The following is a 15,253-nucleotide window of genomic DNA, read 5'->3' as shown; positions in this document are numbered from 1 at the left end:
CTACACTGTGTGACTATGCATGTGATATTTGTAGCAATGACTCTACACTGTGTGACTATGCATGTGATATCTGTAGCAATGATTATATCTACACTGTGTGACTATGCATGTGATATCTGTAGCAATGACTCTACACTGTGTGACTATGCATGTGATATCTGTAGCAATGACTCTACACTGTGTCTTTGCATGTGATATTTGTAGCAATGACTCTACACTGTGTGACTTTGCATGTGATATCTGTAGCAAGGACTCTACACTGTGTGACTTTGCATGTGATATCTGTAGCAATGACTCTACACTGTGTGACTATGCATGTGATATCTGTAGCAATGACTCTACACTGTGTGACTATGCATGTGATATCTGTAGCAAAGACTCCACACTGTGTGACTATGCATGTGATATCTGTAGCAAAGACTCTACACTGTGTGACTATGCATGTGATATCTGTAGCAAAGACTCTACACTGTGTGACTATGCATGTGATATCTCACAGTCCCTCTATCCACCGGTCTGGAAATGTGGCTGGTGTCTTTGTGACACTCCGTGATATGAACAAACACAACGATTCACACCTTAAACAAAGGACACTGACAATGTTCAACTGGCCGTTATATCGATGTCGCTACCCCACGATCCTATGACAGCCGCAATGTGATCGTTCAAAAACATGACGTTTGTGGGTTGTTGTTTTCAGAATATCACAAAACATTACAACTTGTTCCCTTTAGAAACACTAAACAATTTATTTTTTCATTAAATGGGTAACGTTGCCCCTCTAGATAAAGCTTGAAAGGGACCACACATTATGGTTGCATTATGATCACGATCGAAAAACAAAATGGCCACGCACTGTTCGCAAGTGTCATGGACTATTGCCCGAAATCAAGAAGACAGGCAAAATCAGCTGAATATTAACATCGACAGCTGAGTAGTTCATTACCAAACTTGTTATTGTGTTGACATGATAGCATTTTGTAAAAGGTATTTACTGTGCCTGAGCGCGAGCGTACGTATCGAGAGTTCGCCATATTGACGCTACATGGGAAAATATGCGAATAAAATCTACGTGCATTTCTCAGCAGTTGTCGTTCCTATTCTGCTCAGTTAACAGACATAATTTCACAGAATATTACACAGAAAACATATTTAGATCATATTTGGAGAAAGAGACGAAAAATTTTCAGGTGTGTTTCCAGCCGTACCTGAGCGAGCGTACGTATCGAGAGTTCGCCATATTGACACTGCATGGGAAAATGTGCGACCACACAACTAAAATCTACATGCAATTCTGCAGTTGTCTTACCTATATTCTGTTCAGTTAACAGACATGATTTCACAGAATATTACACAGAAAACATATTTAGATCATATTTGGAGACACTGACTACTAGCATTGCAAGAGAAAGGGACCACAAATTTTCCGGTATGATTCCAGCCATTGCTTGTGCTACGTACGTCAACACACTCGCAGCGGTCAACCCCAGAAATTATTGCACACTATCATCATTTACGATGGGATAAGGATCACGAAAAACACACACCGGTTTCAGGATATGATAATTTCTGTCTTCGTGTTGTAGATAGACGCAGAGAACACTTAATAGAACCAAAAACAGCGAAAATTCGAGAAAAGCGAACACACGATCGGGGACTGTGGCATGCAGGACAAACCCAAGCTACGCATTATCATGTGAATGGCCCTCGTATCGCGGTTCGGCTGTGCGGTCTAGGTGATTGACACCTTTACAATAGGCGTTTCAAGACCGGTGGATAGAGGGACTGTGGATATCTGTAGCAATGACTCTACACTGTGTGACTATGCATGTGATATCTGTAGCAATGACTCTACACTGTGTGACTATGCATGTTATATCTGTAGCAATGACTCTACACTGTGTGACTTTGCATGTGATATCTGTAGCAAAGACTCTACACTGTTTACTATGCATGTGATATCTGTAGCAATGACTTTACACTGTGTGACTATGCATGTGATATCTGTAGCAATGACTCTACACTTTGTGACTATGCATGTGATATCTGTAGCAATGACTCTACACTGTGTGACTATGCATGTGATATTTGTAGCAATGACTCTACACTGTGTGACTATGCATGTGATATCTGTAGCAATGACTCTACACTGTGTGACTATGCATGTGATATCTGTAGCAATGACTCTACACTGTGTGACTATGCATGTGATATTTGTAGCAATGACTCTACACTGTGTGACTATGCATGTGATATCTGTAGCAATGACTCTACACTGTGTGACTATGCATGTGATATTTGTAGCAATGACTCTACACTGTGTGACTATGCATGTGATATTGTAGCAATGACTCTATACTGTGTGACTATGCATGTGATATTTGTAGCAAGGACTCTACACTGTGTGACTATACATGTGATATTTGTAGCAATGACTCTACACTGTGTGACTATGCATGTGATATCTGTAGCAATGACTCTACACTGTGTGACTATGCATGTGATATTTGTAGCAATGACTCTACACTGTGTGACTATGCATGTGATATTTGTAGCAATGACTCTACACTGTGTGACTATGCATGTGATATCTGTAGCAATGACTCTACACTGTGTGACTATGCATGGATATCTGTAGCAAAGACTCTACACTGTGTGACTATGCATGTGATATCTGTAGCAATGACTCTACACTGTGTGACTATGCATGTGATATCTGTAGCAATGACTCTACCTGTGTGACTATGCGTGTGATATCTGTAGCAATGACTCTACACTGTGTGACTATGCATGTGATATCTGTAGCAATGACTCTACGCTGTGTGACTATGCGTGTGATATCTGTAGCAATGATTCTATACTGTGTGACTATGCATGTGATATCTGTAGCAATGACTCTACACTGTGTGACTATGCATGTGATATCTGTAGCAAAGACTCTACACTGTGTGACTATGCATGTGATATCTGTAGCAATGACTCTACACTGTGTGACTATGCATGTGATATCTGTAGCAATGACTCTACACTGTGTGACTTTGCATGTGATATCTGTAGCAAAGACTCTACACTGTGTGACTATGCATGTGATATCTGTAGCAATGACTCTACACTGTGTGACTATGCATGTGATATCTGTAGCAATGACTCTACACTGTGTGACTATGCATGTGATATCTGTAGCAATGACTCTACACTGTGTGACTATGCATGTGATATTTGTAGCAATGACTCTACACTGTGTGACTATGCATGTGATATTTGTAGCAATGACTCTACACGGTGTGACTTTGCATGTGATATCTGTAGCAATGATTATACCTACACTGTGTGACTATGCATGTGATATCTGTAGCAATGACTCTACACTGTGTGACTATGCATGTGATATCTGTAGCAATGACTCTACACTGTGTGACTATGCATGTGATATCTGTAGCAAGGACTCTACACTGTGTGACTACGTATGTGATAGCTGTAGCAATGACTCTACACTGTGACTATGCATGTGATATCTGTAGCAATGACTCTACACTGTGTGACTATGCATGTGATATTTGTAGCAATGACTCTACACTGTGTGACTATGCATGTGATATTTGTAGCAATGACTCTACACTGTCTGACTATGCATGTGATATCTGTAGCAATGACTCTACACTGTGTGACTATGCATGTGATATCTGTAGCAATGATTATATCTACACTGTGTGACTATGCATGTGATATCTGTAGCAATGATTCTACACTGTGTGACTATGCATGTGATATCTGTAGCAATGACTCTACACTGTGTGACTTTGCATGTGATATCTGTAGCAAAGACTACACTGTGTGACTATGCATGTGATATCTGTAGCAATGACTCTACACTGTGTGACTATGCATGTGATATCTGTAGCAATGACTACACTGTGTGACTATGCATGTCATATTTGTAGCAATGACTCTATACTGTGTGACTATACATGTGATATCTGTAGCAATGACTCTTCACTGTGTGACTATACATGTGATATCTGTAGCATGACTCTTCACTGTGTGACTATACATGTGATATCTGTAGCAATGACTCTTCACTGTGTGACTATGCATGTGATATCTGTAGTAATGACTCTTCATTGTGTGACTATACATGTCATATTTGTAGCAATGACTCTTCACTGTGTGACTATACATGTGATATCTGTAGCAATGACTCTTCACTGTGTGACTATGCATGTGATATCTGTAGCAATGACTCTTCACTGTGTGACTATGCATGTGATATCTGTAGCAATGACTCTACACTGTGTGACTATGCATGTGATATCTGTAGCAATGACTCTACACTGTGTGACTATGCATGTGATATTTGTAGCAATGACTCTACACTGTGTGACTATGCATGTGATATCTGTAGCAATGACTCTACACTGTGTGACTATACATGTGATATCTGTAGCAATGACTCTACACTGTGTGACTATGCATGTGATATTTGTAGCAATGACTCTACACTGTGTGACTATGCATGTGATATTTGTAGCAATGACTCTACACTGTGTGACTATGCATGTGATATTTGTAGCAATGACTCTACACTGTGTGACTATACATGTGATATCTGTAGTAATGAGATACCTGTTTGTTGTTTCCAGCTCTGTCTTGCGTGTATTGGCATCTTCTAGAAGACTACGCAGCAGCTGCATCTCGCCATCTGCATGTTCACTATTTTGTGATTTTAACATTTTATTTTCATGTTGTAATCTGAGAAGTCTTTCTCTACAATTCAAAACAATAACATCAATGTAAAGCATCAGTCACTGTGGCACTTCTTATTTTAAGATTTTCCTGCCAAGGTTTGGCATAACTTGTCAACTGATATGGATGAAATTATGACCTGTCACAAATTTTGAGTTAATGATAATACAGATGATATATGTAGGCTGGGGATGGGGATTAGGGTGTTAAAACTGTGCTGCTGTGTAATAGATATTGGCCGTATCACTTGTGATATTTCAAATCTCTACCTAAACTTGTAGCAATGTAAATAACACAATACAATTGTTTTGGTTTAGATATTCATATTTGTCACTGACTTGATTTAACAAAATCTGTCATGTTCTCATGGTAAGAACAAATTCTCTGATTGAAATTAGGTAATAATCAAAGGACAGCACACCGCTCAGTAAAATCAAACTACATCACTATAAACCATCTATTCTGCTCTTCCGTACTCACTATTCCTGTGTGATCTTGCTGTATTCTGGAGGTTAATTTGTTACATTGCTATTAACTGAGCAGATCTGAGCACACATCCCAGTACTTACTTGATTTCTGGAGGAACCATATCACCCAGAATTGGTACTGTGTCAGGACTCCCAGGTGACCTAGGAGGTCCTCCTATTTGAGTCCCTAACTTTGCCATTGTTAACTCTTCATTACTTTCTTTCAGTGAATCTCTTTCCTCTGTAAGTCTCTGTGGAGAGAGTGGAAAAGATGTCCATGTTCATGGTCGCTACTGTTACTCTAACATAGGTTTCAAAGAAAGATACTCAATAAATTATGCAACCCTTTCAAACATCAAATGACTCTTGCTGTGCTGATCAAATAACGATACTTATTCACTTCATATAATATTCATCCGAGTATAAACTGTTGTTTGTGTATAAAACCTTCCCTAAAGAAAGGTTGGTTGCTTAGAAGTGCGGTTAATGCATGTTCACATCACATAAATCAATGCCAATCAGCTGACCATATGGTGTCTTTGTTTTAAAGTTTCTTCTTAATTTAGGAATTTCTGCAAGCTATTATCTCACCAAATCACTCCTTCACCAAGGAATAGTTTATACAGTTTGATTTTCAAAAGTCATACAGAATATTATACCAGTTAGGCTGGGAAATATAGCTGCATTGTACTATCTTTTTAGCTATGGGTGCTATCACTGTACTAGTGCCATCGCTGTTCATGATATCACAAGAACAGTTACAGTGAAAGCCAGCTGGATTGAGTGATGAAATTGATGTAAATGTTTTCTCACTTGTGTATCTGGTTTATAAAGGTGATTCAAATTTTACTACAGGACCAGTGCCTGAGGTTAAGTTGCATCAAACAATAGGCGGATGATAGTTTGGTTTGACAGTAGACTTCTAATGTAATTATTTAGATATACATGTAGCAATAAAACCAGTTAGCCAGTAGGAACTGATTAGTTTGTGTGGTTTTCTGGAGGAAAAAGAAACTAAATAATTGGAGATATTTGACCATTGGTAAAATAATTAGGTGTCTTTTCAACTTTAACATTTTTGAGTGAACAACTTTAATTAAATGTCAAGGCAAAGACAAGAGTACAGCTTGACTCTGACTCAGCTGCTACATAATGTGACATGGGGTGGTATTCTAATGTTATACAATTGCCTTTATATAAAGTGAACCAGAGCGTATACTCTGTAGCATGTGTTTCATTACTGGTCAACATACAGTCCTTTGATCAGTGCCACTACTGTGGTAAATTCAGGAGCAAGTTTTCAAGGCAATTACAAATGTGTGACAATATTTAGATCAATTTCATCATTTATTTTAAGCTGGCTTTTACTGTGATCAAATAATGTTGGCACATTTTTGTTTCTACAATTGATCTTTGACATAAATCGATTTTTTAAAGTCACTGTATGCAAAAAGGTGCGAAATAAAGGTACATAAATTTCAACATAAATTAAGCATGTATGACAGAAAACTTTTGTGCTTGATTTAAAGATCCCTTAGAATAATCTCAGTTTTGTGTTACCAAACCAGAATGCTATACACTTAGACATGGTAGCTGTATGTACCACATGGTATTATTGACCATTTTTTCCTAGAATTACAGTCCACAATTACAAAACTGAATTTTAAATTGAGGGTATAGGCAATTTTTGATGATTCTGTGGCTCAAACTATCTTCTACAAGTTCTATTTGATTTGATGTCATTTGTTCAATGTCAATTAACAGTCTGAACATCATGGATGTTTTCAGCTGTTTTGAACTTTAATTTCCTATTTTGAGTTGTTTATCGGATCTACCAGACTATTCATAAATTCAACATGGTAAATAAAGAGTAAGTGTATGCTGCACGATTCTTATTCAATGCATTGCAATTTTGTGAGCAATAAAATAACAGGTTCTTACCACTTGTTCTCTGTACAACTGTTCACATTTTTCTTGTAATCTGGTTTGTTCAAATTCAGCTTTGTCAGCTCTTTTTGTTTCTTCTGTCAACTGTGCATGTAACTCATGCACTTGTTTTTTATAGTTTTCAATTTGTGAGCGGAGAGCACCAGACTTCTTTACTTCCTGTAGTCAAGGAAAATCACAAAATGTACTGCCAACGTTGGATGTGGCCACAAAATTGAAATGTAATTTCACGTGAAAAGACTTGATTTTCAACCTTACATATCAAATACAGACATCTTAATCAAGTTTACGAGAAGTGACCAAGGTTTGACATGCTACCTAATGTTACAAACTTTATACTAAACAAATGTTTCTAGACTTCAGCAGTGTAGTTTGCAGCTTTGTAAAGAACCAAGTAACATCTCAGATTAACAGTACTCGCTCCTTCCAATGTACATCCCTTCCACATTAAAATACCAGTCTTGTCGGCCCCAACATGCTACCCAGTGATGGACAATAGCATCATGACCCTGGTCACATCAAACTGATCAACTTACAACTGTTTTGGGGAACTCTTGGTCTCTGTTGCTGATGACTTGGACTTGGTTGCAGTTTTTTTATTGAAATGCATGTGTGTATCACAGAGATCATATGGTGATATTATGGCCTGTATAAGGCTGTACCACCGACATGGAGATTCTATGGCCTGTATAAGGCTGTACCACCGACATGGAGATCATATGGCCTGTATAAGGCTGTACCACCAACCTTGAGATCATATGGCCTGTATAAGGCTGTACCACTGACATGGAGATCATATGGCCTGTATAAGGCTGTACCACTGACATGGAGATCATATGGCCTGTATAAGGCTGTACAACTGACCCAGAGTTCATATGGCCTGTATAAGGCTGTACCACGGACATGGAGATCATATGGCCTGTATAAGGCTGTACCACCGACATGGAGATCATATGGCTGTATTAGGCTGTACCACCGACCTGGAGATTCTATGGCCTGTATAAGGCTGTACCACCGACATGCAGATCATATGGCCTGTATAAGGCTGTACAACTGACATGCAGATCATATGGCCTGTATAAGGCTGTACAACTGACCCAGACTTCATATGGCCTGTATAAGGCTGTACCACCGACATGGAGATCATATGGCCTGTATAAGGCTGTACCACCGACATGGAGATCATATGGCCTGTATAAGGCTGTACCACCGACCTGGAGATTGTATGGCCTGTATAAGGCTGTACCACCGACATGGAGATCATATGGCCTGTATAAGGCTGTACCACCGACCTGGAGATCATATGGCCTGTATTAGGCTGTACCACTGACATGGAGATCATATGGCCTGTATAAGGCTGTACCACCGACATGGAGATCATATGGCCTGTATAAGGCTGTACCACCGACATGGAGATCATATGGCCTGTATAAGGCTGTACCACCGACATGGAGATCATATGGCCTGTATAAGGCTGTACCACCGACATGGAGATCATATGGCCTGTATAAGGCTGTACCACCGACATGGAGATCATATGGCCTGTATAAGGCTGTACCACCGACCTGGAGATCATATGGCCTGTATAAGGCTGTACCACCGACATGGAGATCATATGGCCTGTATAAGGCTGTACCACTGACCTGGAGATCATATGGCCTGTATAAGGCTGTACCACCGACCTGGAGATCATATGGCCTGTATAAGGCTGTACCACTGACATGGAGATCATATGGCCTGTATAAGGCTGTACCACCGACCTGGAGATCATATGGCCTGTATAAGGCTGTACCACCGACCTGGAGATCATATGGCTGTATAAGGCTGTACCACCGACATGGAGATCATATGGCCTGTATAAGGCTGTACCACCGACCTGGAGATCATATGGCCTGTATAAGGCTGTACCACCGACCTTGCGATCATATGGCCTGTATAAGGCTGTACTATCACATACATGAATGCTAGCACATATATTGACCATATTGAAAGCTAAAATGCTAGCCAGAAATAATGTTACATTATCACATTTTACAGTTACTTACTTTTCATAACTTGTAAGATGAATTAAACCATTGATGAACTTGAAGTAATTACATTGATACTGTGAGCACACAATAGGAATTTCGTTGATACTGTGAGCACACAATAGGAATTACATTGACACTGTGAGCACACAATAGGAATTTCAAACATAATTTCAAGCTGATGAAGTTTACTTACTTCTTCTAGATCCATGTTAGTCTGCATATATGAAGTGTTCTTTTCTTCCAAAATTTTCAGTTGTCTTTTCAAGTCACTCAATTCTTCTAATTTCTTTTTGTACGATTCCAGTGTAGCTTCATACTTAGCCACTTTATCAGAGGTGTGTCTGAGTATATCCAACTCATCATTAAGAGCTCTTGCTTCTTCTGCCAGTGTAGACAGCTCTTCATTCTGCAAACAAAGGAAAAGTTATCATTTCAAGTTTATTTACAAATACCGAACTGATGACAAGATATTATTACTGCCCGTATCAACACACACAAACCAAATTCTACAAGCTACGTACTGTACAGATAATAAAATACATGTCAAAGGAGGCATCTCACGCTAAAATCCTAGAATGTCTGACTTCTCCTCATGACGCAAATTTTGAAGGTTAAATGAGACTTCAAAATGAAAACAAAAATATAATATTTCTCACTCTTGATATCCATTATTCTGAAACTACAGTTTAATTTCGGGTCAGTCACAATCAGGGTGCGCTAGATGATTTTCATTTGTTATGGACATATATCTGCTATTCAGACTGATATTATATTGCTTATTTGTTTCTAATAAATAGTAATAGTTGTATCTAACTTGGTCACATAAAGAAATATTGCATATATTGTGCAGGTTTGGTTGTACATCCACAAAAATGCCTTTAAAATCTGTAAAAAGTAGCGTTATGCTGTTTCACTTCAAAATGTACTTAATTTCAAAATGTTTTTTGGAACACAGTGGTGAAATTGTGGAATTTTTAGCTTACATATGTTATTGCAGAATACCTAAACTTTCTTTCACAAGTTATTTCATGTGATTATGTGCATCGGAACAGAAACTGTGGTATTTTTACCAAAACTGTAACAACGTTATGTTTTTTGTGTTTGATGACCATAAGTACATATACCTTAAGTTTATATGTAGAAAAATGGGTAAAATATTGTAATATTGAATTTAATTCCAACCTCAACATCCATGGCAAGCATTTTATACACCAAATTAAAATAAACTGCATATTGTATTGATTTGTGAATAAATGAAAATGGAGATCGTTGTGGTCGGAATTTCTTGTAGCGTCCGTGACACACTCATATCTTAAGGACAACAGGAGTTATAAAAGATCTGATGTCACAGGCCTAAGTGTCAATTGGTGCCTACCTCAAATAAACAAATGATATAATTACTCTCCCTTGCATTCACTATTAATATTCCTAAAATATGGAAATGTAGCATCCGTGACAGTGTAATTTTAGGAAGATATGCCCCATACCATAACCTTTCAACATATAATTTAACTGGACAGTTATCATGAACTTGAAATTTTGACCTAAGTGACACACTCTAGTGCACCCTGATTGTGACGACCCGTTTGTTTACAAGCCAGGAGTAAGAATGAGACTTGGTCATCCTGGCATGAGCTACAAGCTCTTGCCAGTATGACCTGCTGCAGAATAGCCAGAGAGTATGGCACGTTTGCACTGGTTTTTTTTTTTTTTGGGGGGGGGGGACAATGCTAATATATTTTTTTTAATTTTTTTCTCTTAAATCAGTTTATTCATTTCGTTATAAATAATACGATACAAAACAGAGACTCAAATTAACATATATTACACTAACGAAAGCCAGAGAAGTACTAGGACATAATTCTCAACAGGCCTTCTCATTTTCGTCTGGCAATATCGCTATTAATTTCGGTTTCGATTTTCATTCTACATACCAATTCTTCTTTAAAAAGAGAAAATGTGCAGAAATTCTTAAAGGTGTACACATTCTTGCTTTGACAAATTAACCATGATTTGTAAATTGAAAACATTGCAATTACAATGACATTGTTGATACAGTTATCAACATCAAGTTTTCCAACAATCAAGTCTTTAAATGACAAGTCAATTATAATATTTTTACCAATATAAATTAAATCACTAACTTTCTAACGTTTGCACTGTCTTGCCATGGGGTTCTGTCATAGTTATTCTCAGAATACCAATTCTAGAAATATTATCAAATGTTGAAGTTACTGTTCCTTTAGTGTAACTTTCTTTGGTGTGAATAAGAACATAAACCTCACCTTTCACTCCACTAAACTTATCTGAGTCTGGTTTGCTCACGTGTTGACACACGTGAGCATATGTCGCAGCGATGTCTGTCTGTCTGTCTGTCTGTGTGTCTGTCCGTCTGTCTGTCTATCTGTGTGTCTGTCTGTCTGTGTGCTCAATATCTCAAAACCAGCTTGTCATATCAGAATCAAATCTGGTACATAGATTCAGTTTGCATATGGCAAGAACTGATTAGTTTTTGGTGGATGTGGCTTTCCTTACTTTTTGCTCATTTGCATAATTAATGATTTTAGAAAAAACGGATATATATTGAGAACGACTGCACATAATTTGCTGAGATTTGCTACAAATGTTGATCACATCAAGATATATCAGCTGTGAAAGTTATTAAGGGGTGACGTGAAAGATAATTACTAATTTGCATATTTAATGAAATTTCCTAATTAGGGGTATATATCTGAATTTACTCGATCAACATTGACGAAACTTGGTATCCATATTGAACATAGTATGATTTAACACTATTGAAAGTCATTAAGCATTTTTACTTCATCAAAATCGTAATTTGCATATTTAATTACCTTTCGAAATTAAGGATATATATTTGAATTTACATAACCAAATTGATGAAACTTGCTATGTACATTAAAGATACTATGATAGAACATTATTAAATGTCATTAAGCATTTTTACTTCAGCCAATTCCTAATTTGCATATTTTATGAACTTTCCTAATTAGGGGTATTTATCTGAATTGACGAGACCAAAGTTGACGAAACTGGCTATGTACATTAAAGATACTATGAAAGAACATTATTGAAAGTCATTAAGCATTTGAACTTTAGCCAATTCCTTATTTGCATATTTAATGAACTTTAATAATCAGGGATATTTATCTGTATTGACTAGAATTGACTAGACCAAAGTTGACGAAACTTGCTATGTACATTAAAGATACTATGATACGACGTTATTGAAAGTCATTAAGCAATTTTACTTCATGCAGCTCCTAATTTGCATATTTAATGATTTTTGAAAATAGGGATATATATTTGAATTCACATGACCAAAATTGATGAAACTTGCTATGTACATTATAGATACCATTATGTAGGCTAATATTATTGAAAGGCATTAAGTATTTTTGCTTCAGCCAATTTTTAATTTGTGTATTTCATGAGCTTTCCTAATTAGGATATATACTTGGATTTATCTGATCAAAGTTGGCATAACATGCTATGTATATTGATGATTATACCAGGATATACCGATATTGGAAGTCATTTCGCACTTAAGTTTTCATGTCAGCTAATTTATAGTTTGCATATCTAATGAGCTTTGAAAGTTTGGAATATTTAGTTTGAAGGACTTGACAAGAGGCAATTACACTTGCAATATAAGTGGTGATACAATTATAGCAGTCAAAGAAATTAATTATTTTTATTTCAGGTAATTGCGTATTTGAATACTTAATGACCTATAGAGTTAATCTGTGGTGAATATTGTTCATTATGTTGATCATAATACTTTCAATGAAGTTGCAAACATGTGGCAAAGGTTCAAATTTACACATAACTGCAATATATAATGAAACACGTGAGCATTTACAGTTCATATCTGGTTTTCATAATAGTTGATGTTGTGTGACATAAGAGTAAAGACAAATTACATAGCCTGGGATTTCCTTTTAATAAGAATGACGTACTAAGAAAATAAAACTTGCTAACGAGGCATGCAGTCTCTAATAATTTCACAAATTCAGTTGAATTGAAGGTATGTGACGATAAGGTTGTGTCTAAATTGATAATTATTCATCATGATGAAGAACAACCTGAAATACAGGATCCAACTTCCTTTGTTGGCAACTAGTCAAACTAGGTATAAAGTAAGGGACAGTGTTGAATGACAAGCTGATGTATAGCTAGGTGTTTTGCAGAGAAGTAGTCTTGGTTACCCAGACTGCTTTGCAGGGCTCTCTTCCAGCCGCTTCTACAGTCTGGGAAATCCCAGGCAACAATCTCAGAGCTTAGATAGCCGACTGTGGACAAGAGCGATGCATCCTAGGAGCAACTGATCTATATGATGTAATTTATATTTTGAGACAAAGTCACTGAATATATAAAATCAAGGTTATGTAGGTGTGGCTTCTGAAGTCCCTCGTTAGTAATGAATGTGAACTGAGACTTTTATGCCTTGGGTCAGTTTACAGACAAGGAGGAGACGATTGACCCAGGTTACAGAAGTCACAATTCACACTGATTACTTGTGAAAGCCACTTACTACATTAGCTTGAACATGTTGAAGCTATATTGTCCATGACTTTGTTTCAAAACGTAGATTACTTGCTCCAAGGATAAAATCACGCTTGTCACAGATTTTTGAATGGGATTTCCCAAGACTGTGTAGGGGCAGCCAGAAGACAGCCCTGCAGAGCAGTCTGGGTAACCAAGACTAGCAGAGAAGTTGTCAGAAGTAGAATCATTTTCATGCATTTGAAACTGATTCTGAATCCATCTGTTTGATGTACCAGCATATTTTCAGCACCAGATTATACATTTCCAACTGTAATTGACTTGAAGGTTGGTTGTTAGAATGTTGCAAAACTTTCATTTTGATGTTAAATCATTCCTGATGTGAATATTTCAAAAGCAAGAAATCAGGAAACTTTTCATATCTAGCATATAACATTTTGTTCGGTCAATAAAGTACAGTTGAAACTTTTCACATGAATTGCTGAAATTGATGCCAGCAGACAGTAGGATTATTGGAATCAATATCAAAAGACATCAAAATGAGCCTCATTCTTGAACTAATTTGTGACCTACTGAATGTTAGCTGTGTGGCAAATGTAATTTGATTTTTATCAGTAATAGGTGGATATAATTCTGAAATGAACGTTTACCTTCTGAGAAAGTTCAATCAGTTCTTTTTCTTGGACTTCAGCTTTGATTCTAAAATCTTCTCTTTGTGATTCCAATCTGTAGTTTTCTTCTTGGAGCTGTTCAATCTGTGTCTGTAATTGCTGATACCTTCTGCCAGCAAGGGTGCTGCACATATGATAGAACAGCTATATTTGAATGGCTATTCTGCCAAACCTGAAGTACCCTTGCTGGGCAGGTCAGGTAAGTAGCATTACAAGTTAGTACTTTGATGGTAGGGGATGAAATAGACATGCAGTTAGTTTTACTGAAAGAGATTAAAGTAGAATATTGTTATTTCTGTTAGTTTAATTGTTACTCTTATATGATGATATGTGATAAAACCAGTTTGTTACCCTCTTCAGCAAATAATAGTTCTTTTTTGTTTTTGTTCTCCGTGTTTTTGCTGTTGTTACAGAAATAAGTTGGAGTTTTATCATCATAGCTGACTGCTGGTTCATAAAACAAGTTTGAGCAACAGTCACTGATAACATGGTTACCTATTTTGCACTATAAGTCAAAAATAGTTTTTTATAAATCATATCATCTATATTGCCATTACACAATTGTTTTTGAAATGTTTCAGCATGTTTCATAAAACAATATTTTCCATATTTTATATTCAAACCAATATCAATTTCTCTGAAAAAGATGTTCCATTAAATACTGAAGAAGTTGACAGGTGGGTCCTGTTTGAGAAGTCTTTATCATCTTGAAGATTTATTCAAACAGTTATTAAAATATTACACATCAAGTGTAAGTTGACAACATGCATGTTAGCAACCTGAGTTACATTATACAATGTCTTTACATATTAGATAAAATTCAATGTTAGAAATTATCCTAAGAGACGATACTCCTTGATGCATCATA

The 15,253-nt window shown here is 37.0% G+C and overlaps 1 protein-coding gene across 4 annotated transcripts in view; it reads right to left on the bottom strand.

Moving 5' to 3' along the window:
- LOC139139425 (protein Hook homolog 3-like) overlaps positions 1-15,253 on the bottom strand; it is a 40,785-nt gene that overhangs the window by 14,272 nt on the left and 11,260 nt on the right. For 3 of the 4 annotated variants that reach the window (XM_070708337.1, XM_070708336.1, XM_070708339.1), the window contains 5 exons: positions 14,365-14,509; positions 9,381-9,593; positions 7,152-7,316; positions 5,313-5,461; positions 4,624-4,764 (listed from right to left, as the gene is read on the bottom strand). In XM_070708337.1, the coding sequence (XP_070564438.1) occupies positions 4,624-4,764; positions 5,313-5,461; positions 7,152-7,316; positions 9,381-9,593; positions 14,365-14,509 (813 nt within the window). The remainder of the gene's footprint in view (positions 1-4,623; positions 4,765-5,312; positions 5,462-7,151; positions 7,317-9,380; positions 9,594-14,364; positions 14,510-15,253) is intronic. The other variant, XM_070708338.1, reaches the window with a different exon arrangement.

The sequence above is a fragment of the Ptychodera flava genome, chromosome 8 (assembly GCF_041260155.1).
Source record: "Ptychodera flava strain L36383 chromosome 8, AS_Pfla_20210202, whole genome shotgun sequence".
Classification (NCBI taxonomy): Eukaryota; Metazoa; Hemichordata; class Enteropneusta; family Ptychoderidae; genus Ptychodera; species Ptychodera flava.
This window is presented reverse-complemented; position numbering and strand designations above follow the sequence as displayed.